Source organism: Penicillium solitum (assembly GCF_028829755.1).
Source record: "Penicillium solitum strain IBT 25940 chromosome Unknown utg000001l_segment0_segment0, whole genome shotgun sequence".
Lineage (NCBI taxonomy): Eukaryota > Fungi > Ascomycota > Eurotiomycetes > Eurotiales > Aspergillaceae > Penicillium > Penicillium solitum.
Genome location: NW_027072121.1, coordinates 6,554,899 through 6,573,855, shown reverse-complemented (window position 1 = coordinate 6,573,855; position 18,957 = coordinate 6,554,899). Strand labels below are relative to the sequence as shown.

General features: G+C 49.3%; 4 protein-coding genes across 4 annotated transcripts; all 4 read left to right on the top strand.

Annotated features, from left to right (window-relative positions):
- Window positions 1-5,192: 5,192 nt before the first annotated feature.
- Window positions 5,193-6,951, top strand: sebA (putative C2H2 transcription factor (Seb1); the record flags this gene model as incomplete). The annotated part of the gene is made up of 2 exons (XM_040953439.2): window positions 5,193-5,733; window positions 5,810-6,951. The coding sequence occupies 2 exons, from the start codon at window positions 5,193-5,195 to the stop codon at window positions 6,949-6,951; spliced, it is 1,683 nt and encodes a 560-aa protein (XP_040816339.2).
- Window positions 6,952-8,077: 1,126 nt separating this feature from the next.
- Window positions 8,078-10,366, top strand: N7455_002501 (diphthine--ammonia ligase family protein; the record flags this gene model as incomplete). The annotated part of the gene is made up of 1 exon (XM_040953204.2): window positions 8,078-10,366. The coding sequence occupies one exon, from the start codon at window positions 8,078-8,080 to the stop codon at window positions 10,364-10,366; it is 2,289 nt and encodes a 762-aa protein (XP_040816367.2).
- Window positions 10,367-10,709: 343 nt separating this feature from the next.
- Window positions 10,710-13,470, top strand: N7455_002500 (putative phosphatidate cytidylyltransferase; the record flags this gene model as incomplete). The annotated part of the gene is made up of 2 exons (XM_040953357.2): window positions 10,710-11,265; window positions 11,324-13,470. 2 exons carry the CDS (start codon window positions 10,710-10,712, stop codon window positions 13,468-13,470), a joined length of 2,703 nt encoding a protein of 900 aa, XP_040816178.2.
- Window positions 13,471-14,343: 873 nt separating this feature from the next.
- On the top strand, window positions 14,344-18,223 carry atg1 (serine/threonine protein kinase ATG1). The gene is made up of 3 exons (XM_040953457.2): window positions 14,344-14,922; window positions 14,986-17,578; window positions 17,636-18,223. Exons 1-3 carry the CDS (start codon window positions 14,797-14,799, stop codon window positions 17,797-17,799), a joined length of 2,883 nt encoding a protein of 960 aa, XP_040816140.2. The 5' UTR covers window positions 14,344-14,796; the 3' UTR covers window positions 17,800-18,223.
- Window positions 18,224-18,957: the final 734 nt, after the last annotated feature.

The following is an 18,957-nucleotide window of genomic DNA, read 5'->3' as shown; positions in this document are numbered from 1 at the left end:
ATAATCCGGGGTCCTTGCGTGATGGGAACGAACCTGAATTGGGAACTGGAATTGGAATGGCTCCCACTTTATATTGCTGCTCCCACTTTATATTGCTGCTCCCACTTTATATTGCTTGTAATTACAAGCCATCCGAGGCTGGTACCCGCGCTGGTTTCGGACTGCAATAGCCCTACTCCGTAGTAGAGATATGCGAGCGACAAAGTCGGCTGGGTCTGTCCATTATTGGACTTCCCGAGGTGCGGATAGTATAACACAAGAATGGGGGCTTCGAATAAAAAGCCTTTTTTTTTTCTCTTCTTTCCTTTCCTTTCCTTTCATGGCATGATGGATTTAAATCTTTCAATTCTTTACTTTAACAACCCACAACGTACGATGTAATTGATTATGCTGTCTATGACACGGAGTGAGTAATACTGAGTGGTACACTCCACATAGTGAAGGATTTTTTTTTTTTGCTTTATCTGAAGCCTCGGTGGTCCCATGTGAATGGCCTCGAATGGCCCTGGTCAAGGCGAACTAACCCCTGCAAGTCTTCCGCCAAGAACCGTTGACAGAAACGCAAGCGCAGAACAGAGGGCCGTGAATTCCTTGCGGATCTGCTATCCACATTTCTTTGTAACATTTTCGAGAAATATTAAGTCTCATATCGTCTGATGTATTCAAACCCACCCCCAATACTTGTGGCGTTGACAGGTGCGTTTGCGCAATCCTATTTTCTTTGCCTTGTGGATTGCAAATAGTAAAATTGTGGGTTTGGATGTGTAGAATATGTGCGGTGAATCCTTGGTGGACCAGGACGTTTTGCTCAAACCCACTGATGCATGGGAGATCCCAACGGTAAATAACTCCCGTACCTATCGCGAGACGCAAATCTGAGCCCTTACTGCGGGCTCCTTCGGTCTCGACCCCCGGGGAAAGACTAATTCCATGCTATGCATATATCTCGTCCGGGGTTAACCATGACAGATAGACTGGTCAACTTTTGATGACAGGCCCTTAAAACTCGGATACAGACATGATCGCCAAACGGTTTCGCGCATCGTAGGCGGGAGAGCTCTCACAGGCATCCCCATAGTTAACCGCCAGCAGCCGAGCATGATTCGTCGGGGAACTGGGAAGATGCACGCATCCTAGGCGAGGTACAGGTTTTTTTTCCTCTCTTTTTTTCAAATCGCACGGTCAATTCTGTGATCATTGCTACAAAGTAGTCCATTGAATTGGTATTGGCATTAGTACTCTGTAGATCAACTTTAATCCTCTAATCAATTTGCCTCTTTGTTTTTGCTTTTTTTTTCTCTTTCGATTCAGAAGAGTGCACACCGTAAATCATACTCCGTTCACTTCATCCACTCGGGTCTCCATTCGAGGGCCACTGGGGGGGTCCGGATTCCCTGGAGGACCTTCCGCGGCCTTTAGTTGGAAACTAGGCACTGCCCGCCCGCCCATCTCCATGTTCTCCACTCTTGCTAAGACCTGGTGTCGAGGCTAGAAGGGCCGTTGATAGAAGTGATTTGGAAGTAGCTTGTTTTATCCCGTGTGAAGCCGTTAATCTTTTTTTTTAATTTCGGGACTTTTCTCGGTCGAAACTCTTTGATAGGGTGAACTGGGAGCTGTTGGAGCTCTGGATTAATTCCGGACGATCAGGAAAAGGCGGACTTCAATTCAATAGCGCCCATCTTTTGGCTTCCGGCATCTCCATGGCTGTCTCCCCCCCATTGTTCCGTGAGCATTGGTAACGAGCCCGTGGGCTTCGCAAAAGCAAAAAAAAAAAAAAAAAAAAAAAAAAGAGTCGATTCGTCTGTGCGACAACGGTGGCGGCAAGGATTTCGATCATCGCAAAGTAAATGCATAGCCGTAAAAGCCCAAAATGGATTTTGAGATGCCATCCATGTTAGTAAGCTTATGAAATACAAAATTTGAGTCCACGGGTGACACAAACAAGGTACTATGCCCAAGTGTAATTAGCTTCAAGATTAGAAAGTGGACATTTGGATTTCTCGAAGAAGGACTTGACAGCCTTCCATGCATGACCCTTTCCAAATCCGCGGGAATTATCTAAACCCAGCAAGGAAACACTCGAGGCCCGGTGAACCGGGTATCTCCAGTGTCTATACGGAGTACGGAGTGATAGGAGTTAACGGTGGGCTATCTTCGTAGAGTGGAACGGTAATGAATATCTATCAGTGACTCTCCCCAATTTCCCCAAGTCCACATTGGGGTGGTTTAGCTGCTTTTTCATTGGTAGCGGATAACGACAAGTCTCCGCTGGCGCCGACGCTTTGCCTGCGAACGGATTAGTAGCCAATTGGAGGGACACGCTATCTTTAGAACTGGCCAATTACGGCCAGTGACGGCCAATTACACTGGAGATACTCCGGGCCCCCGATATTCATTAAGTACTCCGTACGGATACCGGGATATTACCTTTTGTTTTTGGTCTGGACTCGAGCGGGAGAAAAAAAGGGACCTTGGAGATTAAGAATTCCCAGGATTTGGAAGACGTGGAAAATTTGGAAGATTAGCAAGGATGTCCATTTGTAATGTACAAAGTAGAGAATGTGCCACGAGAGGTAAGAATAGAACTGGACCTTGCTTGCGTGGCCACTGTATGTCATTGGGCTGTGTCAGTCGATATGTCGGATTATGCAGCTGCTTATGCTTCCAAGTTTTCAACATTGGGATGAGATCGATCACAGACAACACATGCCTTACCATTGTAATAATGACGCCTGTGTACTCCATGCGCTGACATACATATACTAAGCGCACTTCCCCCGGATCTACAGGTCAGGTCAGTGAGACAAAAAGTCCTATCACATCGCCCTGCAATCGGAACACATCACTTAGCGACCATGGCTAGACCCTTAATCCAGTAAGATGATGCATCACAGATGAGACCTATTATAACAAGTATATCACACACACTGGAATTTGGGCAACCAAATATAAGCACCAATCTTAGTTTCTTACTCCGTACTATGTCCCCGATCATACTTTCTTGGATAGTCTGGGGACAGCCCAATCAATGGATTTAGGGTAACCGGAACCACCTATCCGGTAACGGAGTAAACCCTCGATGATTTGAGCTTCAAAGAAAACTGCATCTGAGCCTTGCCTTTTTTACTGAGAGCCAAGAACCCAATAAGCATGTTTTATGTAGCTGCCTGTGTGATTTTGCCCCCCCACAGCTGGTTCCTGCAGTAGGCCGCACAAATGAACTGGAATTCCACCTTTTTTTGGGCTTGCAGGTTGCGTAGTAATAATGTAATACATTTTTTTCCCCTCGGGCTTTGACGTTTTGTTCTGCCCTACTCCGTAGATATGTATTATTGCATTTTTGATGCCATTGACGTGTACAATATGAGGTTTGTTTGTATGGGCCATGGCATAGCCCTTGCAGCGGTCGGGAAGAAACGCGTTTTTGTTTACTTACATACTTTGTACAATATAGGACCCATGTGGCAAACTACGTACATCCGAAAACCTGCAAGCTGAGAACTACGAGCGATATACTCCGTACTCCATATGATATTTAATATGAATGATCTGGAGACCAATTGATGGGATTTAACACCACTTTCTGTCGATGAGCGCACCAAGGAATGGCTTGGTGCATACAACATACGGAATTGGCCAGGTAGTAAAGTACATAGTAAGCACTGTACAGCCAATGCCGACCGTTTCACGATCGAAGCCAAATGGTTGCACGGTGGTCGCCACCGTTGATAGCCTGATCGGCAAGTGAGCGAGTTTGGATGTGCAGCCCAAACTGGCAACTGATTGGCGGCCCGCCCTTGGGTCTTAAGTTTCCACCTGTTGATCTTTATGTCTGGAAAGAAAAGTAGAAAAGGTATTTATTTTATCCAGGAATTTAGGAATTTTAGTCAAAAAAAATAATAAGAAGCTTTACAAGGTATCTAGGGTACTCCGGGGGTACATGGTACACGGTACCGGACGGGATGCGTGGGCCCTAATTCTTCCGGGCTATTGGTCCTCAAAAAAGCAACGAAAAAGACGACCTTCTGGGTTAAAGCCCTCTTATTTGTCCGACATTGCGTTGATAAGACCAATTGAGCAAGTGATTGCCGCTGTCACCATCACATAGTCCAATGGTCGTGCACCTCGTGGCCACACCTCAATTTTTAGATCAGGTCTCGGGCCTTGTCCATTTTTTGTCAAAAACAAATAAGAAGTGAGAAGTGAGTTCTAAGGTCACAATGTGAATCACTTTTTTTTATATTTATTTTCAAATGCCAATGGTATGGTTATAATGGTAGGACATATCTAGGTCCATGTTCAGGTTGTTATAACGCCATACTACTTTTGGGAGGGAGGTCCGAGAAAACAAGGTACATACTTTTTTGGGGATAAGAATTATAATAAAAAAGGATTTATGTATAATAAAATAATAAATATATTAGAAAATAGAAAATATAACAAAATTGATTTAACTCAATGTTCCTATGTCTCCACTAACTGAGGTCACTCACTAACTCCTCCTCAATCAATGCGATTGGTCTCTTCTGACGGGATTGAGCACTTGATGTGCAGTGTCTTTCCCAATCCCGCCCCGGACTGGGATATCCACAATTTCCATCTATTTGATTATTCTAATTATTCTAATTATTTCTATTATTTCTATTTAATCATAATTCTTGAGACAAAATTAAAATAAATAAAAAAGCACCCGGTTCCTGGCCCACACCTAAACTAGTGACCCGGCAAGTAGAAAATAGTAGTAGATCACTCATTTATCCACCGCAACCTGCTATCTTTCCCTCAATTGTCTCTCACACTCTCTCTCTTCTTTTTTATTTTATTTTCCCCGCTGTCTATTTTTCTTATACTCACACTCTCTCTAACTATTTTTTTTTTGTTCGACTATTTTGGGTTTGGGGTCATCCTATTAGATTTATTTGGGATCCTCTCTTCCTATATCACTCTCTTTCCTCAAGTACTTCGTCTCCCGGTTCCCAGAACCTGTCCTTCCTTTTTCGACAACACTCATTCACCGTCACCTATACACACCTAATTGCTTAGTCCATTCATTCATTCGGACTCGATTCAACTATAATCCTATTAATATACAACGGAAAACTTTCAATTGGACTTCCAAATCTCACACCGGTATGTATATCTATCTATATACACCTCTGATTTGGTTCTAATGGCATACAGCACAACCCACAATGGACTCAACATATACCATGGCACCAACCTCGGTGCAAGGACAGCCCTTTGCATACTATCCCGACTCACAAAGACAGCAAGGTCACTACCAGTCAGATATCCCATACTACAACCAAATGCCGTATGGACAAGAGCAACCGCTCTACTCTCCCCAGCCCATGATGAACATGCACCAGATGGCCACCACAAATGCCTTCCGAGGAGCTACCATGAGCTTGACACCAATTGCCTCTCCTCAGCCCTCACAAATGAAGCCCACCATCATTGTGCAGCAGGGCTCTCCCGGCTTGATGCCCTTGGACACTCGCTTTATCGGTCACGATTTGTACTCGTTTCCCTCGACTCCTCCGCTGTCCGCCTCGGGAAGCACCATCAGCAGCCCTCCGTCTGCCCATGGCGCGCTACCAACCCCGATTCATGACACATTCTTCACCTTCGACAAGGTGGAGGGTGTCAAGGAGGGATGCGAGACCGATGTTCACCAGGAAATCCTGGCCACCCCGGAGTGGGCGCGTTCCGATTCGCCTCCGATGACGCCTGGTAAGTTTTATAGATCACACTTTGATAAGAAAGGTGGATATTGGGAAGCAAGGGCGAAAGGCTAATTATCATGCAGTCTTCATCCACCCCCCTTCTCTTACTCACATCCACGGCTCAGACCTTCTATCTGCAACTTCCTGCCCCTCGCTTTCCCCCTCCCCCTCACCCGTGCCCACCGACATTCTTGCCTCCCAGACTCTCGGGTCTAGCCAGTCTTTCTGCGATCCCCGCCAGCTCACCGTTGAACCCTGTGTCAACGTTCACGCACAGGATCTGCCTCCTCTACCCAATCTCTCATGCGAGGAGGAGGAACCTCGCGCCGTTGTTGGCAGTGCGTCTGTGACCCTCCCCGTCAACGAGAACCCATCTCCTTCTTTCAGCTCCTCGACCCAGGACCCTCTGAGCTCGCTGCCGACTTTCGACAGCTTCTCAGATCTCGATTCTGATGATGAGTTGAACCGCCTGGTGGAGTTCCACCCTGCCGCCAATGCCGTCTACATGGGTGGCAAGCGCCAGCGTGTGCACGCCTACCCGGTAGAGGATGATGGATTCCTGAGCGAGCACAGCCTTGAAGACACGGATGACTCCGAGACCTTCATGCACAGTGGTTTGCCATCCTTCGAGTGGACCCAGACGGCCCAGCCTCACACTGAGAGTGAGGAGGAACCTGTCGAGGAGCCCAAGACCAAGAAGCGTAGCAACCGCAAGTCCCGAAAGATGGCCGAGGAAGAGGCTGAAGCAAAGGCGCTGGCCGCCTGCGAGTCCTCCGGCGACTGCTGCTCCGATGACGGATCAGTTGATGACTCAGAGTCTGCTCCCATCTCGGTCAACCGCCGGGGTCGCAAGCAATCTTTGACTGAGGATCCCTCCAAGACCTTCGTTTGCACTCTGTGCTCCCGTCGCTTCCGTCGTCAGGAACACCTCAAGCGCCACTACCGCTCTCTCCACACTCAGGACAAGCCTTTCGAGTGCAACGAGTGTGGCAAGAAGTTCTCCCGCAGTGACAACCTCGCTCAGCACGCCCGCACCCACGGTGGTGGCTCCATTGTCATGGGTGTCCTGGATGCAAGCGATGCTTGTTCTGTCTCATTCGATGATCAACATGATGCTGGTGCCCTTGGCCAAGTCATGTACGAGGCTGCCCGGTCGACTGATGTCACTGGGACTCCCTCCGTGGATCGCCGAGCGGCGAAGAAGCGCAAGCGTGACTTGTCCTAAGGGACTTTGCGTTTCATGATTTTTCTTTTACGAGACCAGGAGACTTCCTACTGCATATATAATACATACATTCTTCGGTCGGAGTCTTTCATTGGAAGCTCGACCACATTGGTCTTGATTGGGTTTGGCGTCCGGGCATTTTATACTGGTGTCGGAAACTGGATCATCGGTGCACAGCAAAATGGGTTCCCTTTTTATTTTCAGCGTTTTGACATCTCGCACGGGGACACACAGGCTGGGATTACCTCAAATGGTTCTTTTGGTGAAGGCACATGGGCGCAGAAGAGTCCAGGAAGAAAAAAAAAAAACGACATATAAAGCGAATGACGGCAACTTGTCTTTGGCAGTGCTGGGTGAAATTATTTCCTTTGTGACCTTGTTTTTCTCTTTTTTTTCCTTTTTCCTTTTGTTTCACTTGTTTTCTCCAATCTCTCCTGGACCAGCACATTCGGCGTGAGCAATGTGCCTCACAATTTGAACCTTCGGTTTTCCCTTCGTGTACTCCCTGTTTACTTCGCTTCTTGTGACTTTTTTAACCTTCTTTTTTTTACTTCTTCTACCGTTTCGTTCATGCTTGTTTCTGTCTATTCGATGTAATATTTTTGTTGCTCTTTTTTGTTGCTTTTTATCCTTTTTTTGTGCTGGTCACATTCGTGTATAAGTTAATTGACTCCCCTTTTTCCTCTCTATCACTTCATACCCTCTTCTTGTATTGCATTGCCCCTTTGTGTTGGTTCCAGGTCACATCTCTAGATGTTGATTTACATGCATCAAATTACAAGCATAATCTTACTACACCTATTTCCTGGTAAAAACCTGATAAGCATAGTCAAATTAGAGGAACTGTAGAGTTAGGGCTTTTGGCCTTATAGTGATTTATACTTCCAGTCACCTAATTCAATAAGAATGTCAATAAGAATGTCATGCAGTAGTGTCCACGGGTATAAAATAATTTTCGATATCCCCCGTGATCTCATGATCTTATCGCTCTATCGATTACCGATAACCTTGGAAACTTACCCGGGCAAAGGTGGGGACGGCAAAAAGTACCCCCCCATCACCCGCACCCAACGTCCAACAATTCTGCGAAAAAGAGACCTCGGACTCCTACGGGCGAACAGTTGTCATGTCTGCACAACCTTCAGCCCCAGGGCTCAACGTGATTGCCCTAATCTCCGGCGGAAAGGACTCCCTCTACTCGATCCTCCACTGCATCCGCAACGGCCACAAAGTGGTCGCGTTAGCCAACCTCTACCCAGAACCACAGAACAAAACCACAAGCACAAATCCACACCAACCAAAATATGACGAAGAAGAAGACATCGACAGTTTCATGTACCAAACAATCGGTCACAGCATAATCCCTCTTTACGAAACAGCCCTCCAAATCCCTCTCTACCGCCAACCCATCACAGGCGGCGCAGTCGATACAGACCGTATCTACGGATCCAAAACATCCGACAAAGACGAGACGGAATCCCTCGTCCCGCTCCTCAACCGCATAAAAAAAGCCCATCCAGAAGCAAACGCCGTCTCGGCGGGCGCTATCTTATCTACATACCAGCGCACGCGAATCGAAAACGTCGCTAACCGCCTAGGTCTTGTACCCCTTGCTTGGCTATGGATGTATCCATCCCTCCCCGCCCCCGCGGTTAGATCGGCTGATACGCTGGCAATACGCCAGGCGGGGCTGTTGGAGGATATGGCAGCTGCCAGATGTGATGCCCGTATTCTCAAGGTCGCCTCCGGTGGTCTGGATGAGGGCTTCCTGTGGGAGAATGTGTCTGGTGCTGGGAGTGGTGGCCGCATGATGCGAAGGTATCTTGTTAAGGCTATGAGTCGGTTTGCGGCTGCGGAAGATATTCGTGGGGCGGTGTTGGGTGAGGGTGGAGAGTATGAGACGCTTGCGCTGAATGGACCTGGTTTCTTGTGGAAGCAGAGGATTGAGGTTGGTAGTCGCGAGGAGAAGGTTGGGGAGGGGGGTGTTGCGTTTGTTAGGTTGAGGGGTGCTAGGTGTACGGCTAAAAGTGCGTGGGAGATTGACGATGGGATTACGCCGAGTGATGTTAGGAGGCCCGGGCTGTTAGATGCAGTTTTTGAAGGTGTGTTGGGTTCTGCATTGGATGTTTCTGGATCGCTTGACGATTCGAAATCGCGGGCGATGACGAGTACTGCTCGGTCACCCGATTGGCCTGTCTGTGAGCCGGTGCATCGGCTGTCTGGTTCTACGTGGACTATTTCGAATATTGTTGCGCCTGAGGCTGGTCCTGGCGCAGGAGAGCAGATGAGAGGGATTGCAGACAAGGTCGAAAAAGTGTTCAAGTCCTTTGCCCACCCCAGGTCCGGTTCTCGATCAACAGACGACATTGTTTTCGCTACGGTGCTGCTCAATTCAATGACCGACTTTGGATCAATGAATGATATCTACGTCTCGCTATTCAAAAAGCCAAATCCTCCAGCGCGTGTTACAGTGGCATGTGGAGACCGCCTCCCGTCCAACGTCAAGGTGATGGTCACATTCGTGGTTGACCTGGGTGCAAGGGACCGGCGCCAGGGCCTGCATGTTCAATCCAGGTCGTACTGGGCTCCGGCAAATATTGGACCATATTCCCAAGCGTTGTCAGTTCCGATGCAGAATTCTAGCAGACTCGTCTACATTGCTGGTCAGATTCCTCTAGATCCTGGTTCTATGAACTTGGCGCAAGTGGAGGGGTCAGCTTCATGGGTTGAAAACTACCGTCTTCGAGCTGTACTGGCCCTTCAGCACCTCTGGAGAATTGGTGAAGCCATGCAGGTAAACTGGTGGCTCGGTGCGGTGGCCTTCTTGGCTCGCGGGAAACACGCTAATACTCAGGCGCAAGTGGCATGGCGCCTCTGGGAAAGAATGCATGCGTTGCCTGACAATGAAGATGAGGATGATGACGATGGCCCACAGCTGGATGCGTGGGATATCAAATATGGCCGTCGCACAGAGGAGCTGACCGATGCCCTTGTGCCAAGTTTGCCCAAGTTTACTGTTCTTGTTGAGTCTCACACATCCATCCCACCATTCCTGGCTGTTGAAGTGGACGAACTGCCACGAGGAAGTGATATTGAATGGCAAGGGCTGGGAGGTCGATGTGAGCAGGTCAAGCTGGACATTAAAGGAGGGACATCTGCCACCACCATGGACAGTCAATACAAGTATATCAATATCGAGATCGACGCGGGCTCGTCGGACGATACATTGAAACAAATATTGAGATCAGTGAAAGAGGCTCACTGTCGAGATTCGACACTGTCTCAGGCTGTGTTATACATTACGCACTCAGTGCCTGAAGCCTTGTGGCCAGGACAGGTTGTGCCGTGCAGATCAATTTGGGGGCGAGAAGGGCGAAGGTTGAGTGCAGGTGTGGTCCTGCAGCAGCTTAGTTAGGAACTATTTAACAAAGAATAAAGCCACTCGATTTGACCAAAAATCAAAAGAAATAATATTTAGAGATCAGAGATCGTTGAACGTCGATGTCATACCCCGTGCATCGATGTACGGCGCACTACGGCGCACTGTCCGCTCGCATGTGATAGGCAAAATCCCTTCCGCATTCAGGAAAGATAACATGTCATTCTCCCTCTGCCACGTTCTCAATATTTTCGATATCGAACATAAACGGGACTTAATCGTTAGCTATTCTCTTCCTGGGGTTCTCCTATCCTCCCCACACACTGAACATCACTATCCCACCGCGACATGACGTACTCATCGACATAAGCATGGCGCCATGAGTTCGCCGTGGAAAGAAGAACAAGAAGCGACGCCTCGCACCAGCACACCTCTGAGCATCGAAGCGTTCGCCGAAGACCTCCGATTATTCAATCGCTCCCCCCATCCATACCACAGAAGCCGACGCCTCGGATCATGCACTCCCTCCGAACACGGCGACCGTCTCCAACCGCTCTCCTCCTACTCAAGGTCCTCACGAACAACCAGCGACAGTGGCACAGAGGCAGACGATGAAAGTACCGGTATCCTAAGGGGATTACCTGCCCCGCCGCTCCGTCCTCGAAAAGGCCTACGACTTGGCCCCGCTGACCTCGATGACTGGCTGCCGAGCTTGCAACCGTGGCCGTCATTTGTGCGGCCCATGTTGCGGACGTCGCGGCGGAGCTCGGAGGAGGAACTCGAGGAAGAGGCCTTTGAGGCGAGATTGAGGTTCAGACGCCAGAGACGGGTGGAGGTCCTCCGGCGGTTGTTGGAGGCTGCGCTTCTGCTGTCTGTTGGTGGTGTGGTCCTGTACCAAGACGGGGCGCGCTCTTTAGCTTGGGAATGGAGGAAGGGTATGTGTGAAACTGATATTCCTATCAGGAAAATGGAATGCGCTAATTTGTTCTGCAGAAATTGCTGCTCATAGCCTCATGGTCTCGAGTCTCTATGCCGCCTATCCGCTCGTTGTTCGTGCATCACAGGGCCGAAGCTGGCGCATCTGGCGCATCTGGTCTACGAAACGGACATACTTCTCAATACCCTCGAGCTTCGATCCAGCTCCCCTTCTCTATCCGATCCTTATTCCGATCTTCGTTTCGTTGTCGTTGTCCAACCATATTCCGCCACTTATCATGCCTAATATCATCCTCAGCCTATCCTCTTTACCAACGCCTGTTATACCATTCCAGAACCGGACCAATGGATTCAATACCCTCCATTGGATGATTTCTATGATTCCCATTCTCGTTGCCGAGCATTTCTCCTTGGACCATACAGTGCCCAAACCTTTGACGCTCCGCGGGCTCGACGCGGAATCTCTAATACTTCTTTTCCCTTTGCATCAAGCGTTGATACCCACTTTAGACTTTTTGTTGACGACCAGCATTCTTCCCGCTGAGCTGCAGCTTTTGACAACTGCTTTGATCAATTTGTACTTGTTTGCGGCCTCTCCCCAGATGGAGATACTCAAAGCCTTGTTATGGCTTGGTGGCATGTGTTTGTTTGCTTCTTGTCGACATATACTGCGTTGGGAGGTTTCCTTGGCTAGAATCCCCAGCTGGAAATTCCGCCGTGCCCCGCATGGCTCGCAATCTCCCCGCAAATTCTTGAATATGATTGACCACCGACTTTGTGAGAAGTTGAGTAGGACAGGGCACGTTCCATCGGACGATGCTTCGTCGGACAGTGACGGGCCCAATGGGTTCTCGTTTTCAAGGCCGCGAAAGACTAAGACCATGAGGGAGAGTCGCTCTTCCCACCCGCCGGCAGAGCCGGCATCTGCAGTCGACAAGATCACGACGGAAGAGATTTTCGAACAACATGCTCGCATTGTGCATCGACGACGCCATACTATATCTACATTCGATGAAGCTGTTCGAGAGGAACGTGTGCGCACTACCCCTAGTGGTAGACGCAAGAAAATGATGGGTCCTGGTCTGGCCTCCTTCCTCTCGCTCACTTCAGCCCAGGCGCAGGTCCGCAAATGGCTGTTTGCCTTTTATGTGTATGTTCTGTCCCTGATTATCATTCTTGGACCTATCCGAAAGTACATAGCAGAGCGTGCACTGCAAGGCCAGGATCCATTTGGCTGGGCTATAGGCTACTTGTTGGGAAATTTCCCAAAGATTCGCTTTTGGGTCCTTATGTTGAATCTTGAGTACTGGATTGAACTTCCACCTCGCCCCGATGCAGATATTATGAGTGCCTCCTGCTTCCTCGGATCGATCGAACATATTCGCCAGGTCACTTTTGGGGCTGCCATCACCCGTCTACTACTCAGTGGCTACTGCGTGTTGGTACTACTGACAGGCCTGGCTATTGTGGTCAAGCTCAGCTCTGTTGCCGAGGTTGATACGCGCCGCAAGATTTTCCACGGGATGATGGTGGTTATGTTCCTTCCTGCTATATTTGTGGATCCAGCCTTCTGCGCCATGGCGCTGGCCTTGGTTCTCTCGATCTTCCTTCTATTGGATCTGTTCCGCGCGTCTCAACTACCTCCAATTTCGCGCCCACTCACCTATTTCCTGGCTCCGTATGTTGACGGCCGTGATCACCGTGGCCCGGTAATCATCTCACACATCTTCTTGTTAATTGGATGTTCGATACCCCTTTGGTTGTCACTTTCTGATCTTCCTCGGACTGGCCTGGGCCCCTGGGCTGGTTGGGAAATTCCATCACGAGATGTGAGCATGGCCAGCGGAGTTATTTGTGTTGGCATGGGCGACGCGGCTGCATCCCTCGTTGGCCGACGCTACGGTCGCCTGAAGTGGTTCTGGGGTGGCGGCAAATCACTCGAAGGCAGCATCGCTTTTGTCGCAGCTGTAACCTGTGGGCTGATCGCGGTTCGTGCCTGGTTGGTGCTCGGTGGCTGGCCGGTGTCTGGGGTCGAATCAACGGAAGGCGCAGCTTTCTCCGCTCACTTCTGGGCCTGGACTTTGCTCAAGGCGGTTCTGGCGGCAGCCGGAACGAGCGCCACCGAGGCGATCCTTACTGGCTGTAATGACAACGTCGTGGTCCCAGTGGTGCTATGGCTGCTGGTGCGGGGTCTTGGCGTTTGATGTGCCACGTTGATGTGTATAGATGCGCGACCTGTTTGCTTTTTATTTCCCACCTTTTTTTTTCTTTCCTTTTTGTTCGGAGGTTTGCGTGTGATTATCGGCCTATCATTTCCCTGCGGCATTTGTATAGTATAGTGGGGTACATAGCCCGAGGATGTATAGATTAACCTCGACTACTCAACTAGAGACCGTTTTTGGATGCCTATACTAGCGGCGCGTTATTGCATATCTGCCTTACCTTAGCTTCCCCCCTTTCCTTCAATTCGACCAACCGATGCGCCATGACTGGGAGTCATAGGCTGCAGATAAGCTTCCGTCACCGTACAGTTTCAGTGTTTTGTGATCCGTCATCCACCTTGTAAACTGGACGTAATATACAGGAAAATGCGGGAATATTGGGGATGACATATATAGAGGACCCTTGATAGACTCTAGACACTAAATATTTTATCTAACCCCACAGAATACGTCTATTCCTCACCCTCAAGTCTCTGGTATGTAACAGGGATACTGGAGATCTCGGTATCTGCATTGCCGATCTCGGCCTTATCTAATCGATAAGCACATGACATAGATCGCTGCGATTTGGACTTCTTTTCTCGCAGATTTCTGGTGCTTTAAATAGGATTGTATCCTATATATCTCATAATTTCGCTCTTTCTTTTATTTTCATCTATCATTTGGCTCTCATCTCTTCCTTTTTATCTAGATTTCTCTGTACGTTTTCATCTTATCGAGACTCCAGATCATCTCCGCTCTTCTGACCGCCTTACGCGATCATCGCCGCTTGTCACTCGTTATCGTTGGGTCACACCCCCCAATCGTGGAGTACCTTGGGTCTTGGGGCCCTCTTCCCGCTTCCACCATCACATCATCTTGCTCTTTCATGAGGACTGTCATTTTGCCTCCCTAGATCTTTGGTTCTCTCCATATTATACTCGAATCTTCATCCCGCCATTTTGACTATTCTGCATCACCACCTCTCACCGCTTTAAGTGTTTTGGATCAACTTGTGTTTGCTTCCTTCAATACATCATCTACATCAACATCATCTCTTATAATATACCCGAGTTCACCGGTCTCGTTCCACGGCACCCCTTTTCAGTACCTTCCCAGACCCATTCTCCCGGCGGTTCCTCGTCCTTCCAGGCTTCCCGGAGGCAGCGTCATCCTTTCCATAGCTCCCCTGATGGGCCTCTCGACTCGACCGTTTTCATTGCTGCTGCTGAGGTAGTTGTGGTTGCTGGGGTGTGACTGGATCCCTTATTTCCCCCCCAGCGCGAGTCTATCAGAGACAGAACAGGCATTGGCGTGCCCACCGCCGTTATGGCGTCTCAACATTCGAGGAGATCACGCGAGCCCCCCCGCCCAGAAATGTCCATCGGTCGCTATACGCGGCTCGATGAGATTGGGCGAGGTAGTTTTGCGACGGTCTATCAAGGTGTCCATACAGTGAGTCATTTCATGTCCTCTCATATGTCAAGTGATGGATGCTAATCAGTTCCTATCACGTAGAAAACGAAAACCTATGTAGCTATCAAGTCCGTAAACTTGTCGAAGCTTAACAAAAAGCTCAAAGAAAACCTTTCGTCCGAGATCGATATCCTCAAGGGCCTGCAGCACCCACATATCGTGGCCCTGATCGACTGCCATGAATCAACATCTCACATTCACTTGGTTATGGAATACTGTGCGCTGGGGGATCTGTCGCTGTTCATCAAGCGCCGAGATACTCTTGGATCACATAAATACACTCGGGATATGATTGCAAAGTATCCAAATCCACCCGGCGCCTCGCTCAATGAGGTGGTTACCCGGCACTTCCTCAAACAACTGTCAAGCGCACTGAAATTCCTTCGTGACCGAAACCTCATTCATCGAGATATCAAACCACAGAATCTCTTGCTGTGCCCATCACCTTCGTCGTATCGGAGTGGGAATGCCCAAGTGATTCCCTATAAAGGCAGTGATGACTCTTACGAACCCACGACGGGGCTCGAATCCCTCCCCATGCTCAAAATCGCTGATTTCGGCTTCGCTCGATCTCTACCCGCCACTTCACTTGCAGAGACCCTTTGTGGATCTCCGTTGTACATGGCACCCGAGATTCTTCGGTATGAGAAGTATGATGCCAAAGCCGACTTGTGGTCAGTAGGTACTGTGCTATATGAGATGGTGGTGGGCCGACCACCGTTCCGGGCGACAAATCACGTCGAGTTGCTACGAAAGATTGAGAAGGGAGAAGACCGAATCCGCTTCCCTGAAGATAACCCTGCGTCAGATGACATCAAAAGGCTGATCCGAGGTCTTCTGAAACGGAACCCAGTGGAGCGATTGAACTTCCCCGACTTCTTCAACAACAATGTGATAAATGATCCGATTCCTGGCTTGCTGGCAGATGATGCCCCAGGGCCACCGCAATCGCCACAGCCGAGGCAGCTTGTCGCAAAGGCCGAAGAATCCCCTTATGATACTGGTCCTGAGGACAAATTTACATACCCTGCCGGCCAAAGACCTGTTGCAACACGTCAAAAATCAGGAACGCCGCCGACCGCTACGCACATGCGTCGTGTGGGAAGCGCTGATCGGCCTGCTTCAGGCATTGCCAGGGAGTATCAACCGGGAGGTACACCACCTCAACGGCCTGGCCCTGTCAGCCTCGTCACTGCTCCGGGACGCCAGGAGCTCACCGATCGCAACGCAACTTCTGCGGCCATGGATCGGCAGAGAAATCGGAATACCTACGCTGGCACTCCCAAAGCGAGTGACTCAACAGTCCGTGCTCAGGAAGCACGGGACCGCGCTGCACAAGAAGTGGCGTTTGAGAGAGACTATGTTGTGGTTGAGAAGCGGGCCGTGGAGGTCAACGCCTTTGCAGATGAACTGGCTCATAGCCCACGCCTTCAAGGCGGGCTTTCCCGACCAGGGCAAACTGGCGCCGGGAGCCGTCGGGCAACAACACAGGGCATACCTACGGTATCACCATCTTCTCCGCATGCGAATGCGGCTAAAGCCATGCAGGTTGTCTCGGGTCGTTCGCGAGCAGATTCCGTACACCAGCGCCAGCATTCCTACGAACGACGTTACGGGCAAAGTCCTACGTCGGCGACCTCGGCAATCTCGAAAGCACTCAACATGGCTAGCGGTCGTCTGTTCGGAATGGGCTTCTCTCCTCCCCTTGCCATCACCAAAGGTGGGCGATCTCCGCCTCTAGCCTACAACCCTTTCCCCGCCTACCCCCCTGCACATGCTAGTCTTTTGATCACCGGAGACGGCTCCAAACCCAACGCAACTGCCGACGAAGATTGCAAGGCAGTCCAGGCAATCGAGGAATGTGCTACGCGTAGTGATGTTGTCTTCGGATTTGCTGAGGTCAAATATAAACAGCTTATCCCGCTAGCACCTTCGGCGCCGACTGACCCGTCTGCGAGACCAATGGATACGAACATTGAACCAGACTCTGCCGATCCCGATGATGGCCTGACAGTCGATGCCATCGTTACATTGTCCGAGGAAGCTTTGGTACTGTACGTCAAGGCTTTGTCCTTACTTGCAAAGTCAATGGACATCGCTGGAGCTTGGTGGTCACGCAAGAATCGGGAAGAGGTCTATGGGGAGTCTCCTACCAAAGACAGCATGAGCGCAGTGGCCGGTACCCGGATCAACTATGTTGTGCAATGGGTGCGGAGTCGGTTCAATGAGGTTATCGAAAAAGCCGAATTTGTGCGCCTAAAGCTCATTGAGGGACAACGGCGATTGCCACCAGATCACCCTAGCCATCCGGATAACCATTCCATTGGCTCTACCGCAGGCTCAAGCTCAACGGCCGACGTAGTGGTGAGCCCTGGCGTCACAGCAGAGAGGCTGATGTATGACCGCGCACTTGAGATGAGCCGGGCGGCTGCCATCAATGAATTGACCGGCGAAGATCTTGCCAACTGTGAGATCACATACGTTACTGCGATCCGTATGCTCGAAGCTGTGCTTGAGGATGACGGAATGCGATCTATGCCCGGTAGCAACATTGAACGGCAAAGCGGCTCGCAACCTGGCGACAAGGTCATTCTGGACGAGCTGCAGGTGGAGGATCGGCAGGTCGTTGTCAAACGTGAGTCTTATCTGAATCCACCCATAAAACTGACCGAAAACTCACACATTGATCCAGTCGTATCTAGTATGCGTGGCCGCCTCGCCTCTGTTCGGAAGAAGGTAGCTGTTCTATCCAAGCGATCCTCGGTGCCGACTCCGACGGTGGGCAGTGCAGGCAAGACACCTACATCCACTATTTCTCCTGTTGCATATTCCACGGGGGTGACACCGCCCAGATGAGTACTTTGTTCCCCAACTTTTTGACCAAATCTATTGGGAGTTATTACGAGATTTCAATTCAGTAGCGTCATGATATTAGCCTTGCAAGTATAAGGTTAACTCACGACGCTAACAATTGACCCCCTTTTTACCCCACCCTCTTATATAAGGTAGCCTCTGGCTAGCTCCAGGGTCATGTTCCTGCCATTTATCTGCCATTTGCATCTCTACGGAGACACTAATTTCTTCGTTCATATTTGTTTGTCCGTCTATTTTTTCAGTTCACGTTTTGCCATATATCCCACAGCACGAGACCAGGGGAGTTCTTATTCATGTTAGTTCTTGTCATGTCTTGTCTTATTCCTCTTTTTTCTTGCCTATTTTTTTTTTCTCTTTTCGTTGGGATTGGCGTTTGACCCGGGGACCCACGGTATACAGATTGGCACTCGAGTTTTTTTTTTTTGGATTGGGAACGCAAGGTCATGGCGTAGGATGCTCCAAGATTGGATTTGGTGCAGATATGGCCAGATGTATTGTACATAGAGAAATTGAGGAAACTCATTTACATGTTTGATCTCTATCCCGTATGTTGTAAACAACTTGAAGCTATATACGATCCACTGAAGCTATATAATATGGAGTAGGGTATCATTTCGAGTATCAGATGTGGTCCCTCAGGGTTATTTTAGGCTAATCTTGGCAAAGATCTACCAACTTCCAAACGCAAATAACCCTAAAGATGGCGTGCTTGACTATGTGTCATAGTTTCTAAATTTCTTCTTTTTTCATTTAAAGTCTTGCGGGTTTTTGCCTCTTGGCTTTTTCTAGGCACTTTATATTCCCTCAATCATGATATTTATGTGATTTATATGATTTTATGTGATTTACCTGACACGTGCTGGAGTGCCCTAAACGATTGCCTCAAACCTTTTGTACTCCATTTTTCAAACATCTTTGCATTCCCCAATAAACGATTAACGGAATCATGAATTATATAAACCATGTTCGCCGCAATTTTACCACGGCCCGGCCCCAAGATATATGGATTCTCGGCAGCCCACTGGCCACGCACGGCATGGCCGGTCTCCGAGGCTTTTCTTTTCCTTTTCCCTTACGTTGTATATTGCGCCATGATGTTTAATGCAGACGACATGAATCATGTGTTGCTATTATTCCTTT

Excerpts from the sequence above, each read along its gene's own strand:
- atg1 (XM_040953457.2), top strand. The coding sequence starts at position 14,797 with ATGGCGTCTCAACATTCGAGGAGATCACGCGAGCCCCCCCGCCCAGAA. Across the intron at positions 14,923-14,985 it reads TCTATCAAGGTGTCCATACA|AAAACGAAAACCTATGTAGC; the intron begins GTGAGTCATTTC and ends CCTATCACGTAG. Across the intron at positions 17,579-17,635 it reads TCGGCAGGTCGTTGTCAAAC|TCGTATCTAGTATGCGTGGC; the intron begins GTGAGTCTTATC and ends ACATTGATCCAG.